This window comes from Rhamphochromis longiceps, linkage group LG19 (assembly GCF_057381845.1).
Source record: "Rhamphochromis longiceps isolate RC_006_pf linkage group LG19, R_longiceps_female_GT1.1, whole genome shotgun sequence".
Taxonomy (NCBI): domain Eukaryota; kingdom Metazoa; phylum Chordata; class Actinopteri; order Cichliformes; family Cichlidae; genus Rhamphochromis; species Rhamphochromis longiceps.
This window is the reverse complement of record NC_140575.1, coordinates 10560295-10585017: the sequence shown is the minus strand read 5'-3', so window position 1 is coordinate 10585017 and position 24723 is coordinate 10560295. Positions and strand designations below refer to the sequence as shown.

Genomic DNA, 24723 nt, shown 5'->3' with positions numbered 1-24723 from the left:
TATACGACCCGATGCTCTGATGCGACCTGAGTGCTCACACTGTGCGTCCATAAAAATGAAGGTTATAACAGAAATTCTACAAGTGACCTATGAACATCTAACCCCTTCGAGTCAACCGGGAAAATTCTGGAGAAGGGGAAAGTCAACCCCTTGCAGGCCAGAAAGTAATGGGACAACTTAAAAACAAACAAACAAACAAAGTATGTATGTGTGTTATCAAGAAGATAATTCATAAGAACACAGGTTGATAAATGTGCAATTACTAAGAGTTGTTGTGGTGTTTTTACTTGCCTGCTGTCATTTTTGATTTCCTCTGCCTTTAGGATTGCAAGTATCCAGACTCAGGAGAGGGGGTCAGTGGGAAGCCCACTGCTGGGTTAGGGTAACCCTTGCCCTCATGGATGAGGTGATAGGACAGAGGCATTCCATTAAGCCTCCTGTCCTAATTTCCTCTCTCCCTGAGGACACTCCAGGGCCAAGCACAGCAGTGGGTGACTAAAACGAAAGCAATGAGGAAGAGTGTCAGCCACCCACAACCTTGGCCCACGCACCTGGTTTAATCATCCACCTGCCACAGATCTGCCTGATTGCCTGAGCCACTATTTAACATGGTGGTTCAGTGGACTTCTTGGTTGGATTGTTGAGTAACTCTTGTCAGTACAGCCTGGTTCGCCTCTGGGTCCAGTGTGAAGTACTAGTCTGTTCTAACTGCGTTTCCTTGTCCTCCTGGACCCGTTCCTGTTTCCTGAGTCTGGCAGTGAGGTGTCGAAGAGGACTTGTAAGTGGAGAGTGAGGAGCGGATGTGTGTAGTGTGTTTTGGAGCCGTTCCCCTTCCATTCCTGGAAATCCCAGCCCTATACATTGCATACACTTTCACCTTTGAACCCAATGTGATTGTAAACAAACGTGACTTTCTGAATTCAGCTGGTCTGCGCCCGAGTAAGTTTCATTGTGAGATTATTAAAGTTTAAAATTGTTTAACAAGCAAATACACAATTAATATAATTAATTGTAACGATCTACTATAGTGGGAATAGTTTGTTGTTCAGCAGAACAGTGTCTGGTATGTTGGCTCATATACTTCTTTGCATTTCAAATAGAAGTTGGGCTGATTCTAACTTCAGGAAGTGTTGTTAATTATTCTTTTTGAATCATACTTATAGGGTTTATAGTAGGTCTTGTACTGGAAATATAAGAAAAAACATGTGATTTAGTCACATTTAATTTGTGTGTAAACAAAATTTTAAAAAGTTGGCACCAATTGTTTTCTTAATTTAGTAGAACTTGAAGAGTTTCTTCAGTGGGTAAACAATTAATATATCTCTCAGAAAATTCATGTTATTTGTAGTACTATGCACTTGCAATGAACAAGTTGTCCAACCTTAGTTTACTATGTTCTGGGAACCAGTTAGATGTTACAGTGTAGGGATTTTACCTTACAGCATAAAGCACCTTGAGACAAATGTTGTTGTCATTTGATGCTATATAAATACAATTGAACCGACTTGAACAAAGACAAATATGCTACTACTACTTGTGAAAAAAGACCCTACTTCCTGTACCTGCTATATATAATCGTGGCTAAAGTGTTAGCAGCTCATTTTGAGATGGTTCTTCCTGGACTTCTCTCACAGGAACAAAACTGCTTCATTAAAGGGCTTCATCTGGTTTTCAGTGTTCACACACTGCTGTCCTGTCTGAATTAGTTGTTTCGCTAAAACCAGAGAAAGCATTTGATTGTGTTGAGTGGAATTATCTCTTTGTTGTGTTGAACAGTGTTGAATGAGGTTGTGGGAAGTGGTTTAGCTGTTTCTTTATGCACATGACCTTCTTCTATGTGCATCCCACCAATCGTGTCTCTTTTGTAGAGGTTCGGTTTTTTTTTGTTTTTTTGTTTTTTTGCTCTGGCTTTAAGATTAATCTCGTCAAAAGCAAACGTGTTCCTGTTAATCCTCGAGCTCTAGCACTCAAACAAAATCATTTCCCTTTCAACCTTCAAACATTTCAAACTTCCCATCCATCCATTCGCTTCCGCTTATCCTTTTCAGGGTCGCGGGGGGCGCTGGAGCCCATCCCAGCTGTCATAGGGCGAGAGGCAGGGTACACCCTGGACAGGTCGCCAGTCTGTCGCAGGGCCAACACACAGGGACAGACAACCATTCACACTCACATTCATTCGCACCTAGTGACAATTTGGATTATCCAATCAACCTATCCCCACAAGCTGCATGTCTTTGGACGGTGGGAGGAAGCCGGAGTACCCGGAGGGAACCCACGCAAACACGGGGAGAACATGCAAACTCCACACAGAAAGACCCCGGCCTGATGGTGGAATTGAACTCAGGACCTTCTTGCTGTGCGGCAACAGTGCTAACCACCGTGCCACCGTGCTGCTTCCAACTTCCCGTTCTTTATTTTTCCAGTTTGGTTCCCTTAGTTGCCCAGATCAGAGTGTGTTGTATGGGACAGGTGATTATTTCCTGATAATTTACATTTACAATAATTTACCCAGCAGTGGGGAGTAGACTTCATCACAGTAGATGTCTTTCTGAAAGTGCTGTAACTAATTTAGATTCGAAGACTTTATTTATCCCCGAGGGGCAATTGAGAAGTTTAAGAATATAATCCACCCACTGTTATCATCTTCAATGCCATGTACCAACACAGAGCAGAACAGCTATCTGAACACTACTCCAACAGAGGTCGATCATCTTGTTAATAATTTTACCTCCTCACTACGTACGACTCTGGATACTGTAGCTCCTGTGAAAACTAAGGTCTCTAATCAGAAGTACCTGACTCCGTGGTATAATTCTCAAACACGTAGCCTAAAGCAGATGACTCGTAAGCTGGAGAGGAAATGACGTGTCACAAATTTAGAGGATCATCATTTAGCCTGGAGAAATAGTTTGTTGCTTTATAAGAAAGACCTCTACAAAGCCAGAACATCGCCAACTGAACTGCACCAAAGAGCAGCTAGAATCATCCCTCGGACAGAACGGAACAACGCTCGATATTATGTTCTGTTGTGAATAAACATGAATTAATGAGGTTTATGTTTTTTACAAAATTCTTTTTAATTATTTTTTTAATGATTCAGTGATAATAGTTTGCATTGTTTCGCTGATGCACAAACTAACAGAAACGTGCAGGAGATTCTTCACAGCACTAACATCAATGGAATATATGAAGGACGTTTAAGGAAATGATATGAATACTCTGATCTGTCGCTGTGCCTCACACAGTGGAGAAGTACTGAATAGAATAGACTATAAATATCCTTTATTGTCCCTCATTGACAAAGTTCATGGTTAAAACAGCTGCTGGGAGGAAGAACCTGCGACTCTATGTGCACCGTAGATGCACCGTGGTACTTTCCCCACCTTCCCCAGACATGTATCCCATGATGCCACACAACACAACCACCTTAGGAGCCTGGAGCTGATGCCACGCTTCTTCCTGCAGATGTTTTCTCCATCCCTGATCTTCCTTCTTCAGCTCTCGGCTCCTACCTTATTTGATGTAATGGTTCTTTCTTCTCCTTTATTTTAGGGTTGATTCGGGGATTGTTATTGGAGAAACACCATACCTTCAAGAGGGCGCAGTGTTGTCCACACAGAACTTAATGTTGTTTGTGATGCTGTCAGTGTCCTCCCATGACGAGCACAGAGATCTCCCCAGACAGTGGAGCTGAAGCAGTCCCTCAGACCATCTCTGGTTTACCCACAGGCTCGAGATGAACCAGGCTGTGATCTGAGCCCCCCAAAGTCTCTGGTGTGGTAGGTAATGTGTTGGGTGAAGGTGAGCAGAGTACAGGACTAAGAGATATAATTCAAATCGGCAGATTGGAAAAGGCCTGGGGATGCTGTGTTTGGAGTCTGCTGGTAACATAACATCGCAGCTGTTGCTGCATTTAGCAGAGGGTCGGACATACAAACAGCACGTGGTAGCACGTGGTTCCTGAGCACCTTGGAGGTGCTCAGGAACTTTTACTCGTGCACCATAGAGAGCATCCTGGCGGGAAACATCTTAACCTGGTTCGGGAACAGCACCATGCAGGACAGACGAGCTCTACAGAGGGTTGTGCGGTCAGCTGAGCGCACCATCCGCTCCGAGCTCCCTGACCTGCACTCGATCTACAGCAGGCGGTGCTGGACCAAGGCCAGGAAGATCGTGAAGGACCTCAGCCATCCCAACAACAGACTGTTCTCTCTGTTGAGGTCAGGAAAGCGATTCCGCTCCCTGAAGACCAACACAGAGAGACTGAGGAGGAGCTTCTTCCCGCAGGCGATACGGTCTCTCAATCACACCACCACACAGTACTGACCCACACATACAGTTCTTACACACACACTGGACTTTCTGGACTTTGGTTTTGCACAACACTGGTCACTATATTCTTCATTTCCGGTTAATACTTGTACAGCTGCTGTTATTGTGTATATATTTATTTATATTTAGATTTCTTCATACATTCTTATATAGTTCTATATTGTGTATTTTGTTGTACAGTTATTTTATTTTCAACTTTAATTTATATATTTTATCTTATTCTTTCCCAGTTAAATTTACCCTTCATTCTAATTTGTGTTGTACAGTTATTTCATTTTTAACCTTAATTTATATTTTATTCCTTCCTAGTTAAATTTACCCTTTTTAATTTTTCATATTTATTTCCTATCTTATTCATAGCCTTTTCCTTTTTTGTTTTCTTTAGGTCACGAGCAGTTGTCCAAGCATTTCACTACATATCGTACTGTGTATGACTGTGTACGTGACAAATAAAATTTGAATTTGAATTTTTAATACGGCCTCACTCTAACAGCTAGCAGCTCAGTGACGGGTCTGTCCCTTCTCCTTCGGTTTGCTGACACAGGATCTGCGACTCTTCCTCCTCAGCTCACAGGGAACATCAGACCACTCACTGACATGCAGCACCACAGAGCTACGGAGACCGAACGGCACATCCCTGGTGTAAGTAACAGGAGCGTGGCTGCTCACAGTCTCCAAGCACAAGAACTATTAAAAAAAACCTACGTTGTCCACAAAAAGATCTGCTCCTTGTGTGTGAACGCAAACCGGAAGAAACAGAAACACACAGAACGTCAATGCCACTTGTTCCAAGTTTTCGAGTTTCATGTAGTGTTTAGTCTTCCCAGGCGATCGTGGCTCAAAAGTTGGGAGTTTGTCCTGTAATGGTAAATGGCCTGCATTTGTATAGCGCTTTTCTAGTCCCTAAGGACCCCAAAGCGCTTTACACTACATTCAGTCATTCACCCATTCACACACACATTCACACACTGGTGATAGCAAGCTACATTGTAGCCACAGCTGCCCTGGGGCGCACTGACAGAGGCGAGGCTGCCGGACACTGGCGCCACCGGGCCCTCTGACCACTACCAGTAGGCAAACATGGGGTTAGTATCTTGCCCAAGGATATTTGGCATCCAGGAGGCAGCCTGGGATCGAACCACCGATCTTCTGATTAGTGGCTGACCTGCCCTGCCACCTGAGCTACAGCCACCCCGGAAGGTTGCCGGTTCGAGCCCCGGCTTGGACAGTCTTGGTCGTTGTGTCCTTGGGCAAGACACTTCACCCGTTGCCTACTGGTGGTGGTCAGAGGGCCCGGCGGCGCCAGTGTCCGGCAGCCTCGGCTCTGTCAGTGCGCCCCAGGGTGGCTGTAGTGACTGCCATCACCAGTGTGTGAATGTGTGTGTGAATGGGTGGATGACTGGATATGTAAAGTGCTTTGGGGTCCTTAGGGACTAGTAAAGCGCTATACAAATACAGGCCATTTACAGTTTACCATTCCCAGTTTAGGGTTTGTTAGCTCTGTGTAGTCGCTCTTTGCTTTTGTTTATTCTTCAGTTCCACCATAATAAAGGTGTCTGCATTTGGGTCTTCATTTTCATCTCCACATGATCTGCCTTTGTAAATCGTGACAGTCATAAAAACTGAGTACTGAGTAGGAGCTGCTCCCTCAAATCCGAGGACTTCATCCTCCATTGGAAAAGGGTGGAGCGCTCAGTCCAGGTCATGGACAAGTTGCTGCCTAAAGTGGAGGAGTTTAAGTACCTCAGGGTCTTGTTCACGAGTGAGGGGAAGGAAGAGCAAGAGATAAAGAGTGACTCTTGATTTACCTGTCATTCTACGTCCCTACCCTCACCTATAGTCTAGGTCAGGGGTCTGCAACCTTTAACACCCAAAGAGCCATTTGGACCCGGTTTCCACGCAAAAGAAAACACTGGGAGCCGCAAATACTTTTTTAAATCTAAAATGAAGATAACACTGTATACGTTGTTTTTTTTTACCTTTATGCTTTGTGTGAACAACTAAAGTAAGTAAAGTTTATTTATTAAGCGCTTTTCACAGACAGGCAGCCACAGAGCGCTGTACACAAATATTAAAATAAACAATAGACATTATACACAATGTAAAAGATCAAATGTAAATAATGTAAAGATTATAAAATGCGTAGATCAACAAAAGGCTTGTTTGAACAGAAAAGTTTTGAACTGCTTTTTAAAAGAATCCACAGAGCAACTAAGGTGTGTTGTTTATGAACTCCATGAAGTGCTACAGAGAAAAGTACATTTATGTAATTAACACATTTTGAACTCTTAAAGAAATATAACAAAAGGAAAGACGCTGAACTAAAATGATCCAGCAAACAAAAACTGTTGTGAGCCTCCACCCTTGTATCGCCTTTGGGCTTTTGGAGCCTTGACCTGACTTTTAAAAAGTAATTGGAAAAAAGCACTATGCTGCTAAAAATGAAAAATAGATATTTACAAAATTCTGCCTAAATATGTATATTACCTGGTTAATGTGTGTGGCGGGGCGTGGTCTGCAGTGCTGCTGCATGGGAAGCGGACGCACCTGAGCGGCACCCGCAATCACGCCTCACTGCCTTAAAGTCTGTGCTCTCTCTGCTGTTGAAGAGCTACAGCCGGCTGTATGCGTACAGCAACCGCGTGTGAAAAGTGGTCAATAAAGAGATGCTGAAAAACGTGTTCATGCAAACATCGTCGGGTCTGCCGTCGTATGTTTACAATGGGACTTCTGCCCCTGAACCTCTGCGCACAGCGTCTGCAGATCGGGGCTTTCATCTTTACGTAGGACTGTCGTGTGAGGCGTAAGTGGTGTTTGTTTTTAACATAGTTCACGGTGGAGAACAGCTGCCGACATAATGTGGATCCGAAGATCCATAACTGGCCTACCTGGGGTTGAAAGTCTCGATAAATGCACGGCGTTTCGGCGGGTACACCGGCTTCCACGAGTGTGACGCTTATTTTGAGCAATGAAAAAATAAAGATATAATTTTATTTTTATATTTCAATATAACAATAATCTTCCAATTTAGAACTACAAGTTAAAAAAAGAACTAAACACAAATAAAATACACTTCAGCAAAATACTTCTAATTTATTTTCCCAAACCACCCGGAGCTGCAAAATAAAGACTAAAGAGCCGCATGCGGCTCGCCGACCCCTGGTCTAGGTAGTGCCCAAAAGAATGAGTTTACGGATACAAGCAGCAGAAATCAGCTTTCTCTGAAGGGTGGCTGGCCTCTTCTGTGGAGATAGGTTGGGCCGCTATTCCTCTGGATCGAAAGTGGCCAGTTGAGAAAGTTGGTTGCACCTGGGTGCCTCCTGGGAGGTGTTTCGAAATGAGGCCCCAGGGCAGATCCAGGATATGCTAGAGAGATGAAATCTCTCAGCTGGCCTGGGAACACCGCACTGACACATACAGCCAATCGGATCCTATCCACATATGAATTACTTTTATAATACATATAACATGGCAATGGGCCCAAACTCCAGATTTACACAGTCAAGGACTCTCTTCCATAAAGGCAGTACCATTAACTTAGCTATGAACTTAGCAATGATGTTAAACTGCAGCAGCTCAGCTGTAAAAATGGGAATATCTGATCTTACACCCAACACTGTGCATCACACACACATTACGGCACGTGTGTTTTCAGCATGTCAGAGGTAAACGGCTCACTATCAGAGCTCCAGGTAACAGGCTCTGAGACGAGTTCCTGGGAGAGGAGGCAGCTTTTGGGGGCAGACGGGCTCCACCTCAACACCTGGGGACGCCGTTTGCTGTCCGCCAATTTGGCATTTGGCGTACAGCACTCCCACACACGGCCCTGTCATTACCCCAAACCGACATTACCTGCTGATCTGTCCGCCACTGACTGATGTCCCTCTGGTCCCAGCTCCTATATTTGTTCCACTTTTAACAGTAATACACAAAACTCTGGACTCGGACCTCTCTCCCACAGTCAACACAATACCCGTCATAATCACAAACAGAGAGCAACAGAATCATCATAAATCCAGTAACTCCAAAAACATTAATAACCTCCGGCCTCTTCAAAGATGTCAACATCCATTGAACTCTACTGTCAAAAATCCACCAGTCTCAGTCAGTATGGCACTTTTAAATGTCCGCTCTCTGTTGAACAAGTCTTTTATTATTAATGATTTAAGTTTAGATAATAAACTTGATTGTTTATTTTTAACTGAAACGGCTGGGCTCGGATGCACTAGTTGTTCTCACTGAGGCCTCCCCACCAAATTTTAATTTCTCTTTTTCTATTAGAAGTGGTGAGAGAGGTGGTGGGACTGCATCTTTAGCCAACAACACACTCACCTCCAAACACATTTTATTTGATCATTTTACCACTTTTGAATTTCATGCTATTGTTTTTAGCAGCCCTCCAGTTTTATCTGTCACAGTTTACAGACCACCTAAAGACAGCGCTGCTTTTATCAAGGAATTCTCTGAATTTTTAACAAACATACACTCAAAATATAACATGATAATTCTAACCGGTGATTTTAACCTGCACATAGATAATCCTTCTGACCCTGCATCAAAAGAATTCTAAAACATTCTTCACTGTTTGGATTTTACCCAGCACGTCACGCAGCAACAACAGAGGAGCAACACGTCATGCAGCAACACACTCTGGACCTGGTCATCACCCATGGGCTGTCCACCAGGGTGTCCTCTGTTGTTGACTTGGCTGTCTCTGACCACTACTGTGTGTTTTTTAACATCACCGGTTTTATTCAGCGGAAGACCTCGGTGCGAACTGTGAGGAGGCGCTATCTAACCTCTGAAGTGGCTGCAAGTTTAAGTTTCAAGAAATTCATACTTCACCAAAATAATCAGTGATAACAAAAATAATCCCAAGGTCCTCTTTTCCACCATAGATCATTTATTTAACCCTGATTTTAACAGCTCCCAAAGAACCCCCACAGACTCGCTCTGTGAGCAGTTTGCAGACCACTTCAGGGGAAAAGTCAGCACCATCAGATCTGATATTTTATCTTCTCACGATATGATTGTAAACACATCTGAGGGCTCGATTGTACCTGAGGAGACACTGGACAGCTTTGTCCTGGTTAATGCTGAGAACCTTCAGAAAGTTTTCTCCACAGTGAGACCCACCACATGTCTTTTAGATCCAATCCCTTCTTCACTCTTTAAAACACTTTACTTTTTTTAAAAAACTATATTTTTTGAGGTTGAGCTTTTATACATGATGAATTGCTCTCTTCAGTTGGGTGTCTTCCCTGCTGCCTTTAAAACGGCGGTGGTGAGGCCCCTTCTGAAGAAGAGCAATTTGGATTGTAATGATTTTAATACAGACCTGTATCCAACTCACCATTTTTAAGTAAAATCTTAGAATAACGTGTTTTTACTCAGATTAATGACTTTTTGAATGATAGACAGATCCTGGAGATATTCCAGTCTGGATTTAGGGTGAACCACAGCACAGAGACTGCTCTCCTAAAGGTTCTAAATGATCTTAGATGTAACTGGGACTCCCAAAAGCTCTCAGTCCTGGTGCTACTGGATCTAAGCGCAGCCTTTGATACAGTAGACCACGCTATTCTTTTAAACAGACTGAAACACATGGTGGGCCTCTCTGGTGCTGTACACAACTGGTTCACTTCCTGTCTCTCAGACAGAACTTTTATAGTGAGTATGGATACATGCTCCTCTAAGATCCATAAAATGACATGTGGTGTGCCTCAAGAGTCGGTTCTAGGCCCTGTACTTTTTAATTTGTATATGCTCCCTCTCGGCAGTGTCATCAGGAGGCATGGAGTGAACTTCCACAGTTACGCTGATGACACGCAGCTGTACATCTCCGTGTCTCCTGATGACACCAGACCAATGGATGCTCTTTTTAACTGTATTCTAGATATAAGATCTTGGATGGCAGAAAACGTTTTACAGCTTAACCAGGACAAAACTGAAGTTTTAATCATCGGTCCTGAGGCTCAGAGAGAGAAACTCTTGTCTAAATTACAGGCATTTTCACTATGTCCTTCGCTACAAGTGAAAAACCTGGGTGTTATTTTTGACTCTGAGCTTGGTTTTATCCCACATATTAAATATGTAACCAAAATTGGATTTTTTCATTTTAAAAATATAGCCAGAGTCCGCCCTATTCTCTCTCGGGCCAACACGGAGATGCTGATGCATGCTTTTATTACCAGTCGCATTGATTACTGCCCTGCTCTCTGGTCTCCCCAAAAATAATATTTCACCTTTACAACTTTTACAAAACTCTGCAGCTCGTGTGCTGACGAAGATCAGAGGGCGGGCCCACATTACACCGGTTTTAGAATCGCTGCATTGGCTCCCCGTGTGTTTCAGGATCGATTTTAAAGTTCTTTTATTGGTTTTTAAATGTCTTAATGGTCTTGGGCCTTCTTATCTCTCAGATCTGCTTTTACCATACGAACCCTCGCGGACCCTGAGGTCCTCTGGTGCTGGCCTTTTGATTGTTCCCAAAGTCAGGACACATACTCACGGAGAGGCAGCTTTTCAGTGGTATGGTCCTCGTCTGTGGAACAGCCTGCCGGAGGAGCTCAGGGCCGCAGAGAACGTACATGTTTTTAAGAACAGGCTCAAAACCACCTTTTTAATTTAGCTTTCACCTAACGTTTATTTATTTTATGCTTATTTATTCTATCCTGTTATTCTATTTATTAATTTAGGCTTTACCTAATATTTATTGATTTTATTCTTATTCATTTTTTATCTTCTTACTCTATTTATATTTATATTTATATTGAACCCCATTCTTATTTATTTTATCTTTTTATTCTGTATATACTCTTATTGGGTCATAGCTCCAGTGTTTCCTCGGAGGGCGCTCTCTGCACCGGGGCTGTGATCGACCGTGGCTGCTGGGGCTCTGGGGGTCCTCTCAGCCTGGCTGGGGGGGCTTCTTTGTCTCCCTCCTGCTGTGTGCCCGGCCTGGAGGCTGCGGTCTGTGACCGGCTCCCGGTGCAGATGGCTCCCTGTGATACTGTTTCCTCACCTGGCTCATGTGTGCCCAGCCCAAGTTTACTCTTTAAGTGTGCGTGTGTGTGTGTGCGTGGGGGGGGGGGGGTATGTATCCATGATCGTTTATGTTAATGAGAGTGTGGGGAGTGAGTTGGAGGGCACGGTAGGGTGGGCTGCTTTTAACCATGTAATTCATTTTGTGCTATATTGCTGTATGAAAAGTGCTTTATAAATAAAGATTGATTGATTGATTGATTGATTGATTGATTGATTGATTGATTGATTGATTGATTGATTACCTGCTCTTCTTCCTCTGCTCTTCTTTTTGGCCCTAAACACAGATGAAGTCACCTGGACACCAAAGGTCAGGAAGAACAAATGTAATCCTTCTCTTCTCCTTTTGTTTATATGTAGAAAAAGGAAAAACTTAATAAAAAGTAGATCAAAAACGGAAGAAAACTCTGATCCACATATGAACATTACCTGATGCTGCTGAAGTGATGCAGTGCACCGACAGCGTGTTCGTGTCGTCGGGTGAACGATCCACGCTCTGTACATTTATATTTTAAAAAGTTGATTCAGGATTTAATGAATCGGTATTGCGTTATTCAAACTATTCAAAAATTTGAATCGGGAAATCGATTTTTTAAACCCACCCCTAGTTTGGTCACACAGGAGGAGCCTCACTCACATGTCCACTTTCCCATCAGGACATGTAGTAACACTGAGGAGGAGTCACAGTGGGAGTCACTCAGTCTGAACTTTGACCTTCAGGTCGCTCCTGTTTCTGAAATCTGGAAGAAGCGAGGAATGAAAGACACGTTTGGTGATCTCCACACCACGAGGTGGCGGTAAACCCCTCCGCTTCTGCCAACACCAAAGAAGAAGGAGGAGCAGGGGGAGAAGAGGAGGAAGGGGTCGCGGTGCGCGCTCAGTCGACGGAAGATGGCGGACACAGAAGGTAAGCACGAGGCTCGTCTCTTCCAAACTTTCAGCTTTTAGTTTTAATCAGAATCAAATTCACGTAAGAGACTGGACAGAACCAGAACCTCCGCGCCTGCGCACATCCGCTCGCTACGCGCAGCCTCTTCGACTGAGCAGAACTGCGTTTAAAAAGCAGAAAACACGTTTTCCAGAAAAAAACGCCTTTTGATCGTGAATGTTCTGAGTCTGTTTGTTGGGTTTAAGGTTAGGATGATCTGGGGACCGGTTCGAGCTCAGGTACACGTGACAGTGTGTGTCTGCGTGTGTGCAGCACGTGTGCAACCGCAAACTGACTTTAACTGTTCAGGTGGATCGTGTGTTGGTAGGATCTGATCAGTGAGCTGGATCGGATCAATCCGCGGATTTTAATCGATCTGCAGGTTTGGTTGAGCTGCTGGGAGGTCTCGGTGCCGACTGAGCTGGGTTTGAATCACTTTCAGTCAGTCTCTGCTGGGATCGATCACTAATTGATTATTACGATCGGGTCCAGTTCACTGCATCGATCTGCGGCCGCGTTAAACATCTTGATTATTAATCGCCTGATTACTGATAAGTTGAGCAATTGAGCAAGGCCTGTTAGCTCGGTGTATTAGCCACTTCATGCTAACAACCACGTGTGGCAGGGAGGCCACGTGGTTGTGCAGCTGCGCACGAGGGAGAGAAGAATGAGCCGATTTAACCTGTGAAATAATTACAGTTCGTGTCGTCACCATTTTGGCACCAGATTTTTTTTTTTCCCACCTTTTGTGTTAGATCATCTTAAAGCAGGTCAAAGACAGAAGTCTGCCTGCAGACTGAGCATGCTCATTGTCACCCTGATGTCAGGTTTGTTGGTTTTTCAGCAACGTCAGTGAAGAAGAAGAAGAAAGTGAAGAGAGTCAGTGAAGAAGATCTTGGGGTGAGTCAGAAGGTCAGAGGTCGCCAATTCAGCGCCTGGCACTGTGAAGTGTGTGAACAAACTTCTTGTTTTTGTTGTTCAGGAAGTCCAGCAGAGCGGGGACTTCTTCATCCGCCCAGAGTCCAAAGTCGCCTCATTGGACACGTCGCAATGGCCACTGCTGCTAAAGGTAGGTCACCTGAGTCTGCCTGTTATTGTCACCATACTACTTCCTGTCAAGTGATGGTCATGTGATGTGATGAGCCTGTTTATCCATTCGCTGAGTGCTGCCTTTGAGTCGCAGTCGGTGCTTCTGCTCCCGTTCTGGGGGCGGAGCCTCTCGGTTGGGGTCCTGGCAGCGTCCCGGCGTTCTGCCGGACGACAGACAGAACCTCGCCAAGAGAACGGTGCAACTCGACCGCTGCCAAGACGACTTCCTGTTCTGATCATATGACACTGCAACCCATATCCAAGAGCCTGACAGTGTGCTGTGTTGCTCTTCAAACAGGAAGTGACGTTCTGTGTGTGTTTTTTATCTGCAGAACTTTGATAAGCTGAATATCCGGACGGCGCACTACACGCCGTTACCGAGCGGCAGCAACCCACTGAAGAGGAACATCCACGACTATGTCAGGTACCGCCCCGCCGACACACCTCACCAATACGCCATCCCAGCGCCCCTCTGATTCTACTTGCTGTTTCCTGTCAGGTCAGGCTTCATTAACCTTGACAAACCAGCAAACCCATCATCCCACGAGGTCGTGGCGTGGATCCGGCGGATCCTTCGAGTCGAGAAGACGGGTCACAGCGGCACGCTTGACCCGAAGGTCACGGGCTGCCTGATCGTCTGCATCGACCGAGCCACCCGGTTGGTCAAGTCCCAACAAAGTGCAGGTAATGATTACCACTTCCTGTTCCTGTTGGAGGTGATCATTGTGATGCCACACAGAAGATTGGTTCACGTGTGGCAGGTCACACCTTTGCAGCGATCAATTGCTGTGACCAGTTTATGATCAGCTGACAGGAAGTGGTTCACCTCTGTAGTCCGGCTCGCCGTCTTTGCCCCTCGCCAAGGCGTGGGCCCAGTAAACTGCTGCCGCCTCACTGCTCTCTGTGTTTATTGCAGGTAAAGAGTACGTGGGAATAGTTCGGCTGCACAACGCCATCGAGAGCGAGCACGTTCTGGCCCGGGTAAGACTTCCTGCCGCCAAGCGCTCGCTCATCGATCTGCTCGAGTATTGATTGGCGTGCTTATCGATCATAAGAAAGCTCCTTTTTGATTAAAAACATCCTAATACAGTTTTCCTGAAGCTCTTATTGGCTGGCTGCCAGTCATGTGACCTCCACTGACTGGGATTATATCTGCAGGGGCTGGAGACGCTGACGGGCGCTCTGTTCCAGCGGCCGCCACTGATCGCCGCCGTCAAACGTCAGCTGAGAGTTCGAACGATTTACGAGAGCAAACTCATTGAGTACGACCCCGAGAGGAGGCTTGGTGAGCGAGACGATCATTTGGCGTTTAATCGCTTCACCTGTGTGGGGGCGCAGTGATGTCACAGGTCACGTCTTTCCTGCAGGTATATTCTGGGTGAGCTGTGAGGCGGGGACATACATTCGCACGCTGTGCGTCCACCTGGGGCTGATGCTCGGCGTTGGAGGCCAGATGCAGGAACTGAGGAGGGTCCGGTCAGGGGTCCTGGGAGAGAAGGTGAGCGTCACTTCCTGTGTGATGTCACTGTGGTTTCAAAGTGTTGAGTCCAGGCCCGCTGCTCGGTGCAGGTCTGTCAATTGAACTTTGACACAGAGACGGCGATGGAGAGGTGGTGGACATGGCGTGTCCAAACCCCGAACCCGAGTATCGCCGACATGACATCGCAGCACTTAATGATGACATCACTCACCGGATCTCTGTTTCAGGACAATTTGGTGACGATGCACGACGTGCTGGACGCTCAGTGGCAGTTCGACCACAACAAAGACGAGTCGTACCTGCGCCGAGTCATCTTCCCGCTTGAGAAGCTGCTTGTGTCACACAAACGCCTCGTGATGAAGGACAGCGCCGTGAGTCTTCCTTGCCATCCTCCCAGTTTAGAAAACAACTGTGAATGTTAAAGTGGAGGTCACCTGTTTGGTGAAAGTCAGGCAGATGCTCGCCGTATTTCACCTGTTTGTCAGCGAGATTAACAGTCATTGATGAGCTGCTGAATTTTACCTGCACAGGTGACACTGAAAACATCTGTCTGCAGGTGAACGCCATCTGTTACGGAGCCAAGATCATGCTGCCAGGTGTGCTCAGGTATGAAGACGGCATCGAGGTGAACCAGGATATCGTTGTCATAACAACAAAGGGCGAGGCCATCTGCACAGGTGAGTTAGTGTGTGATGCCGTCACGTCCTGGTCAGGTGAAGCCACGTGATGAGTTGAGTAGCTGCAGCAGCTTTCGGGCCGTGATGACTTGCTATCTATCACCCATAACTGATGGCTCCGCCTCTGCTCGATTGAGGTTATCAATTAGCGATGGGGTCATTGACCAGTTTGTTTTTGTGCAGCGGTGGCGCTGATGACCACAGCAGTGATATCCACATGTGACCATGGCGTGGTGGCAAAGATCAAGAGGGTGATCATGGAGAGGGACACGTATCCCCGCAAATGGGGCCTGGGACCAAAGGTGCGCCTGACAACACTGATCAGCTGTGAGCGAATAACCCGATCGAGTGTTTAACGAGTTTTTGTTAATCAGGCGAGTCATAAGAAGATGCTGATTCAGAAGGGACTGCTCGACAAACACGGCAAGCCCAATGGCAGCACGCCGGCCGACTGGAAGGACCAGTACGTCGACTACAGGTACGTGCAGGGGTGGGGTCCAAGTGGAGGACAGGTGCACGTTTCTTATTCGGACACAGTAAGAACACCTGAAGATGATTCTGTAGCGTGAGGTAAAGTCGGGCAGGTGAAGCAGACAGTTATCCCTCGCCGAGCTGGCGTGCTCTCCGAGGGAGTCAGTCTGCGACAGCAATGTTCGGGTCTGGGCTCCTTCACTCAGCTTCCTGCTGATCTGCAGCTCGCCTGAGAACAGTCATGTGACAATGTCCACCCCAGCTGTCACTCTTCTGAGTTCAGCAGGAAGTGTTTAAGGTTTTGGTTTGTTTGTTTTTAAACAGTGTCTCCCAGGCGACCGGGGAGTCGGGCGATGCTTCAACAAAGGTAAACTCGAACAGTAATCACTCAAATCAGGTGTAGTCTGAGCTGATGCTGACCTTTGAGCTCTGATCTGCAGAGGAAGCGGGAGGTGACGGAGAGTGAAGGTGAAACGCCACCCAGCACACCGTCTGCAGAGGAGGCAAAGAAAGAGAAGAAAAAGAAGAAAAAGGAGAAGAGGCTGAAGCTGGCAGAGGCGGAGGCGGAGGACACGGGCCCAGAAGCACAGGTGAGTGCGTCTGTGACCTAACTGTGCAGCAGGAAAAAACTCTTAAACGACTGCACAGAGGCTTGTCTGCATTTTTCAACAGTGTGCGTGTGACTCGTGTTTTCATCATGGCTTCTTCCTGCAGGTTGTGGAGAGCGCAAAGAAAAAGAAGAAGAAGAAGAAACAAAAGGAAGGTGACACAGAGTAAGGAGTCTCAGGTGAACGGGTGGCGAGACCCGGCCCACGTCAACCCTGAGTGCAGATGGTTGTGGGAGTTCTGCATGCAAGCAGAACATAACGTTATTTTGTAAAAATATTTTTTTAAACTGTAAATACCTGTTTGTACTTTTAAGATTAAATGTTTTTTGTTCTGAAACTGAGCTTGAGCTTTTTGTTTGTTTGGTTTGTTTTTTGAAAATTTGACCTCGGACCAGAAATAAAAGCTTTATCATATACTTGTATATGTCATTATGTGACTTCAGGACACAGTTGAGAAAATTGTAGCTGGTCTGGTTGTAATCTCATTACATTTCCTCCTGAAATGCAACAACTATGGTAGAGGAGGGGGTGTGGCAGCAACTTTCCACTTTAGCTTATTAATCAAGACATGTTTAGATTCATTTGAAAGCCTGACTGAGCTTTTTCCACCTGAGCTCAGAAACCAGTCCTGTTATCATCCCACTGGCCCTTAGTCAGAGTTTAATTCCTCAGACCTTTTTAATCTGATTTAGTGTTAGTCCCAAATAAATAATTACAGTGCCTGACGGTCAGTGCTCCGTTAAGCTGAGCAGTCCTTTAATTAATAATGACTTTCTTCAAAAGTAAAATTTTTACCCTTAGAAAAAAAATATTTGAAGAGTTTCAGTCAGGTTTCAGAGCTCATCACAGCACAGAAACAGCTTTAGTGAAGGTTACAAATGATCTTCTTATGGCCTCTGACAGTGGACTCATCTCTGTGCTTGTCCTGCTAGACCTTAGTGCAGCATTCGATACTGTCGACTAGCAGTGGGTTTTGTTTATCGATTAAAATCTATTCTAGCTTGGATAATGTGATATCGATTCATTAAAATCCTGAATCGATTTTTAAATTTATTTTTCCTGAAACGCCAGAATCTCAGGTTAAATCTCACAGAATTTCAACAACCACCAAACATTTAAAACAGTAAATGAGAGCAGTAACACGCTTCTGCACAGAGACCACAAAGCGCCGACGGATCAGAATCGGTGAGATGTAGTCTTTCTCACCGACGACACGGTTGGGGCTGAAAGCTGACAGCTCGCTGATTCTGATGTTTTGGCGCTGGAATATAACAGGGGAAAATAACAGGGCTGGACTGGGACAAAATATCGGCATTTTGACTAGTGACCGGCCCACCATGGTATTATAGGAAAAGTCCTAAATCCTTTAAAGCCTTTATAATAGAGCTGGGCGATATGAGATTTTTTCATATCACGATATGTTTTTTTCATTTCAGGCGATAACGATATCTATCACGATATAAGCCAAATAACTATATTTGTAAGATTTAAATGTGCTGTTGCTCACAAGTAAAATGTGAAATAATCAGCAGCTTGTTTTTATTTAAATATTTATTTCCCATAATAAGTTCAACAGGGTAGATGTACTTAAGGAACATGAGACTTTTTCAGATAAATAAAGGCAAATATTACAAACTACACAAAAGGCAGCCGCTAAAGCGTTTAAGTTTCAAAATAGAACAAACGAAACAGACTAAATTGTCAATTCCACTTAGAAACAAAATATTAATTCTAAAAATAAATCTTAGTTTGTTTTACAGAAGAACAGACAAAACTGACTAACTTTTGTCAATATCAAATAAACTGAGAACTAAAAGGAAATTCTCAATCTCTCCTTGTTGTATAGCTGAGCTTTTCAAACAGTTTTAACAGTTAGTTTAGTCTGACAAAAGCCGAATGACGAATTAGCGCTTCCAGTCAGAGACTGAGGCTACGTCCACACGTACACGGGTATTTTTGAAAACTGAGATTTTCCGTTTTCGTTTAAAAAAATAATCCCGTCCACACATAAAGGCAGAAATGAAGGAAAACGCTGCTATGAACATGCCAAAGCAGCAGGTGGCGCTAGATTCCTAACCGTGCCGAAATGTTGGCCAATCAGAAGTCTAGAAGCCTCGGTGGGAAAAAGTAAACAAAGCTGGGGCATAGAAGCAGAACCGAGTCGTATGTGTGGAGGGACAGTAACTGTGTGTATATGTAAGCATTTAAACACTGCAGAGAGTAGAATTAACAGTATTGTAGAAATTCATTTCACCGAAACAATAACGTGGCGCACAGTGTGACGCATGCACCAGTTTATTGTATTTCCAGAATTGCTTTCGGCACAATTTACAGTGCACGCTACTCTGTTTTTTGTCAGACTTGAAATAGCCGAAATACCTTCACACTACGGAACTTCTATGGCTCTTCCGTTTGACAATCTCTCCGGCATTGGAACCATCATCTGTTTTCTCTTCGGTCACGCTCGGTTGATTTTTCTAGTCGGCACACTCATTTCCTCCATTACACGCTGGCTCCATTACCCGCTGGCTACTTCCCAAACAAACACACGTGCGGCTTGGCACTTGTGCTGTACGTAACAAGCCACGCGACGTGACGCTGCGGCTGTGATTGGTTCGGCTCTGCGCTACTTAATTTGGATTGGCTGACCTTTTTTTTTTTTTTTTTTCCTTTGAGGACAAGAGCGGCGAGGTCTATCGCGATAGCTTAATTTCTCTATCGAGTAAAAGTTATATCGCGATACATATCGTTATCGTTCTATCGCCCAGCTCTACTTTATAATAAGCTTAAACCTACACCACCTTCCCTATTCTGGTATTCTGAACAGTAACACCTAATTTATAATTACATATACCTATAACTAAAAGGGTTGCCAACTCCCAGCAAAGAAAAAAAGTAGGGAACCACTCCCCCACCCTCTGCCTCAAGATGCTTAACTAACAAAACCGATTTAAATTTAATGCACGTATACAACAAATGCACATAAATCTATTATTTTTCTCCAGTAATTAAATAGATTCAACATCTTTCTTCAACAGAATTGCAGACTGCACAGATGGTACCTTAACAAAGTAAAGAAAACTATAACCTACTAGGGTATATACTAACTAGACTTGATATTTACTGAATACAATAATGGATTTCTATACATTTGACATCAGATGAAAACGTTGGTTGAAAGATTCAGATAATTATTTGTTAAAAGTGAGACATTTTAAATGAGAACAAGAAAGAAAAGTATTTCTTTGTGCCCCCCTCCTCTCCCTGTTAATGCCCTACCTGCCCCCCTGGCAACTAGGGCTGCCACGATTAGTCGACTAGTCACGATTACGTCGACTATCAAAATCGTCGACGACTAATTTAATAGTCGACGCGTCGTTTGAAGCTTTGTAAGATCCCAAAAGACGCAGGAATAAGTAGTAGGATTTAAGAGTGTAATAACGGACTGAAACAGAAGATGGCAGCACTGCATGTACAAGGATGCCAGCTGCCATTAAACCCCGAAGAAGAAGGCTGTGTCCCAGAATTCATAGCGCGGCCCTGCTCAGTTTCCAACAATGGCGGCAGCTAGTTGGTTTTAATATTACTCTTATTATTCTTTCTGGGTCACAAAATAAACGTTTAACATATTTTCAGGGAAAATGTGTAAACCTCAAATATCTGCTCAGTTTATCAAGATACCACATAATTTCAAAAGCTCTCCGACATTTTCGGAGACGTCTGTTACCCACTAGCTCGATAGCGAGCCGGGGGCAAGGCTCACTAGAGCCGTGAGAACACCGGACTCCCGGCTTCAAACCCACCGCTGTCTTTCGCTACTCAGGTTAAACATGATATATAAGTCACTTAGATAACTTAAAAATGTTATTGTTTGGCTTTTTTCACTGTTTTATTTGTTCCTGAGTAAATCGGTTTGGCTGAGATTAAAGTTATAGTTTTTACACAGCTGAATAAATGTCAAGCGGACAACTGATTATCAGAAGTGTGAGACGGTCGAGAGTTTACTCCGGTGTCCTGTTATATTTTAGATACCAAGGAGCAGACGGCTGAGTTTATTAAACTCCATCGAAACAATCTGCAAATGTCATTAAAATTTAATAAACTGTCATCTTGTCTTTATTTTTAGTTAGCACAGACCTTAAACACTTAAAGCTGTAAGCTAATGATAGTTATATAAGAGCAGATGCTGCTGGTGCAATAAGCTGTACGTTTTACGTTCAACGGATGATGATCTTATTAGTCAACTAATTGCAAAAATAATCGGTGACTAGTCGACTACCAAAATAATCATTTGTGGCAGCCCCCTGGCAACACTTTGCTAGACCCGCCCCTACACAGTTACCAGCTGTCAGCTACATAGAAAAGGATCCTGGTGTTATTTGTCTCTCAGAAACAGCTCATAACTTCAACTCATTCATGTCACCTAAAAGGTAAACCTGTTTCTCCATCACCTGTTCAGCTCTGATGATTCAGTAAGGACATCTCCTGGTTTCATCTTCATGTTTCCCTCTCACCACATATCCAAACCGACATCATGACCAGCAGCTTTACAGCTGTGGCTCCAGCAAACATCAGCTGATACTAGAAATTAATATTAAATAAATGCTAACAACAGCTGATCAAGCTTAAACGTGCTGCTATTGTTTAATGCGACCTCCGCTGGTTTCCTCTTTCTGATGCAGAGAAAAAAGCCGATCAGCTGATCATTGATCAGTTTCATGATTGAATTAGCAACTTTCTAGCTGAAGTAGTATGGGACAAATCGCGTTCCTTTTCACATTGACTTTAAAGTTTGACCTCCTCGGCTGTAATTGGTCCAGCCCAGAGTTGATCATGACCAACTGGCCAATCCACCACTGTTCATTTATACCGTTAAAAAAAAAAAAGAAAAGGAAGAAAACCCCATTGGCCCATAAAAACGAAAAATCACTAGCGGCCCACCGGGCAAATGCCCGGTATGCCCGATGGCCAGTCCAGCCCTGAAATACAGTCATGACAATAAACGAATATGAGTTCAAGGACTTAACAACATTACTTCAGTTACATTACACCAACATCTCTGATACATTAGCACTAAGGGAACACTGAATGACCTGGTGGTTTATGTCCATCTAAGATTGCCACAAAGTAAAAGATCTCTCAGCAACATTATGCAACATTTTAGCCACATTATTGCCCCGATCAGATCAGTGAGCTGGGATTTTCTATTCTAAGCATGAGCTACTGTTACAGCAACAGACATTAATGCTACTGGTGTCCCACACAACAACTCAATGTCCACTATGTGAAGCAGCCAAACATATGCCTTCTCCTCTCGTTAACAGAGATAAATTGCTGGCATATTGGTTTTACATCTATACTGTCCAGTCTCTCCTGGTGGACATACAGCAGCATTGTTTAATCTCATTTGAGTCATTGTTGACTTTAGCCATGTTTTCTGAGAGCACTGAAGCTTCTTTCAGCCTCAACTGAGGATACTGGGATGACTAAAAGCAGCCTGACAATTGTCATGATAATAAATACTAGTTAATCTATAGCACCAAATCATCAGCCAGTCACCTGTGACCTCGCCTCTTCACCTCTGAGCTACAACATGGCAGAGCTGCCTCTGTCACCTGATAAACAACAGTGAGACACTCCACATACATGCAGTCAGACATGTGCTTCAAATACAGTCATGAACCAACAAGTCATCATCCAATTTCACCTGTGATCTTGTGTCACCATTACTCTCTGAGCTTTGTGTTGGTTCTTCTGTCACCTGACAAATAGGACATACATGACAATAAGAATAAAATGTGGAGCTGCTTCAGTGTTTCTGTCACTTTGTGCAGATCTTGACTCATCAGTAATGTTTGTAGGGTGAGTGCGTTTTTACAACAATTTGTGCAAACTGCACTACAAGGTGGAATATTTGCAAAATCGTGACTATTCCTATGAATATGTCAGTGCCATTAGGATGAAATTATTTAACAGCCTCTGTAAACTTATATCCTGGCTGCTCGAGGCTGCTGTTTTCTGACAGTTTCAATCAAAATTAGAAATGCTGCTCTGAGACTGAGAGAACTAATAGTGCTGCATGTTGTGCAGTTAGTTTATAAAACACGTTATTCATGGTTACATACAATTTTAGACTGATGTGCGCCAAAACCTAGCATAGCCTGTAACGTTATTATGACGGACACATTTTATGAGTGAGCTTTGCTTTAAGTGACTTACAGGTTTCTTTGAAAAACACTTTCTTATATCCAGATTCTTCCTTTTTGCCGCCGTCCTCCTCGCAGCGCAGGTTTGCCGCTGCTAAAACTAAACAGAGCTCCCTGAAAGGCTCAGCCAATCACATTGGCCATATTTGTCACATGACGTAGGACTCCAGTAGAGAAGTAATTTAACTCTTTCTGCACCGCTGGGTGAATGAGACGCTGACAGATCGTTTTTTCTTTCTATCGGGTTGTTTTTCTTTACTCGAAGAGATCAAATTATTGGTGGGGACAATTCAGTAATCGCTGGATCGCTGGTGGGGACACGTCCCTTCCGTCCATGCCAAATCTATGCCCTTGGTTCAGATGCTGATTCATGGTTTTCTTTTGTTTTTGATCTACTGCAGAATATTTTTATAAAATCCCAGGCCAGGAAAATCACCTAGATGTTTTTCTGTGATAAAGTCTCACAATTGTCAGCGTTCTTTTTATAGATATAAAAATATGGAAATGTACTGATGCATGAGCTGAATTGTAATATTTCTGTCTGAGGCAAAATTTCCCCGAATCGAATTGTGGATTGAATCGATTCTAGAAATCACTGACGATACCCGGCCCTACTGTCGCCCATAATATCCTATTAGAGCACGCTGTGGGTGCTCAGGTACTGCACTGCAGTGGTTTGAATCATATCTATCTAATAGACTCCAATTTGTTCATGTAAATGCACACTAAAGTTAATTATGGAGTTCCACAGGGTTCAGTGCTAGGACCAATTCTGTTTACATTATACATGCTTCCCTTAGGCAGCATCATTAGAAGACATAGCATACATTTTTACTGCTATGCTGATGACACCCAGCTCTATCTGTCCATGAAGCCAGATAACACACACCAATTAGTTAAACTGCAGGAATGTCTTAAAGACATAAAGACCTGGATGGCCGCTAACTTTCTGCTTCTTAATTCAGATCAAACTGAGGTTATTGTACTCGGCCCTGAAAATCTTAGAAATATAGTATCTAAGCAGATTCTTACTCTGGATGGCATTACCTTGGCCTCCAGTAATGCTGTGAGGAACCTTGGAGTCATTTTTGACCAGGACATGTCCTTCAACGCACATATTAAACAAATATGTAAGACTGCTTTCTTCCATTTGCGCAACATCTCTAAAGTTAGAAATATCCTGTCTCAGAGTGACGCTGAAAAACTAGTTCATGCATTTATTATTTCCAGGCTGGACGACTGTAATTCATTATTATCAGGTCCTAAAAACTCCCTGAAAAGCCTTCAGTTAATCCAAAATGCTGCAGCAAGAGTCCTGACAGGGACTAGAAAGAGAGAGCAGATTTCTCCTGTTTTGGCTTCACTCCATTGGCTGCCTGTATATCTTAGAGTTCATTTTAAAATTCTCATGTTTGTTTTTAAATGTTTAAATGGTCTTGCCCCAACTTACCTCTCTGAGCTTCTTTGTCCTTACCCACCCCCCAGGTCTGCTCCTGGAGGTACCCAGGTCCAAGAGGAAGCTCAGAGGGGGCGGGGCCTTCTCTGCCCCAGCACATTAGAGAGGCCCCTTCACTGTCCACTTTTACAACACGTCTTAAAACCCATTTTTACTCTTTGGCTCATGACACAGTCTGACCCTGATTTTATTGTTTTAAATGTAATTCTCATCATCATTTTTATACTATTTTATTATTGTTTTTGCTATTTGTGCTAATTTTATTATTTTAAATATCATTTTAATAATTAGCTTATTTTGTTATTTCTTATTTTTTAACATGTTTAATGTATCATTTCTGGCATGTCAAGTGTACAGCACTTTGTGTTCAGCTTGGGGCTGATCTGAAAGTGCTATATAAATAAATTGCTTGCTTGTAGTTGAATGGTAAAT

At 43.9% G+C, this 24723-nt stretch overlaps 1 protein-coding gene, 1 long non-coding RNA gene and 1 other non-coding gene across 4 annotated transcripts; 2 read left to right on the top strand and 1 right to left on the bottom strand.

Moving 5' to 3' along the window:
• Nucleotides 1-359: 359 nt before the first annotated feature.
• Nucleotides 360-22952, bottom strand: LOC146646229 (uncharacterized). Of its 2 annotated transcripts, XR_014908714.1 has the most exons (6): nucleotides 22849-22952; nucleotides 22337-22390; nucleotides 11979-12116; nucleotides 11806-11872; nucleotides 11622-11673; nucleotides 360-495 (listed from the first exon to the last, which is right to left on the bottom strand). It is a non-coding gene; the product is annotated as an uncharacterized LOC146646229 (long non-coding RNA). The 2 variants fall into 2 exon arrangements; XR_014908715.1 differs by lacking the exons at nucleotides 22337-22390; nucleotides 22849-22952 and having other exon boundaries at nucleotides 11622-11719; nucleotides 11979-12102.
• Nucleotides 12184-16970, top strand: dkc1 (dyskeratosis congenita 1, dyskerin). Its single transcript, XM_085390676.1, has 15 exons — nucleotides 12184-12283; nucleotides 13149-13204; nucleotides 13287-13373; nucleotides 13726-13817; nucleotides 13893-14077; nucleotides 14310-14374; nucleotides 14552-14678; nucleotides 14761-14891; nucleotides 15101-15244; nucleotides 15430-15550; nucleotides 15734-15852; nucleotides 15925-16028; nucleotides 16346-16388; nucleotides 16462-16611; nucleotides 16736-16970. The coding sequence occupies exons 1-15, from the start codon at nucleotides 12268-12270 to the stop codon at nucleotides 16796-16798; spliced, it is 1503 nt and encodes a 500-aa protein (XP_085246802.1). The 5' UTR covers nucleotides 12184-12267; the 3' UTR covers nucleotides 16799-16970.
• LOC146646231 (small nucleolar RNA SNORD83) lies at nucleotides 15592-15668 on the top strand. The gene has a single exon (XR_014908971.1). It is a non-coding gene; the product is annotated as a small nucleolar RNA SNORD83 (small nucleolar RNA).
• Nucleotides 22953-24723: the final 1771 nt, after the last annotated feature.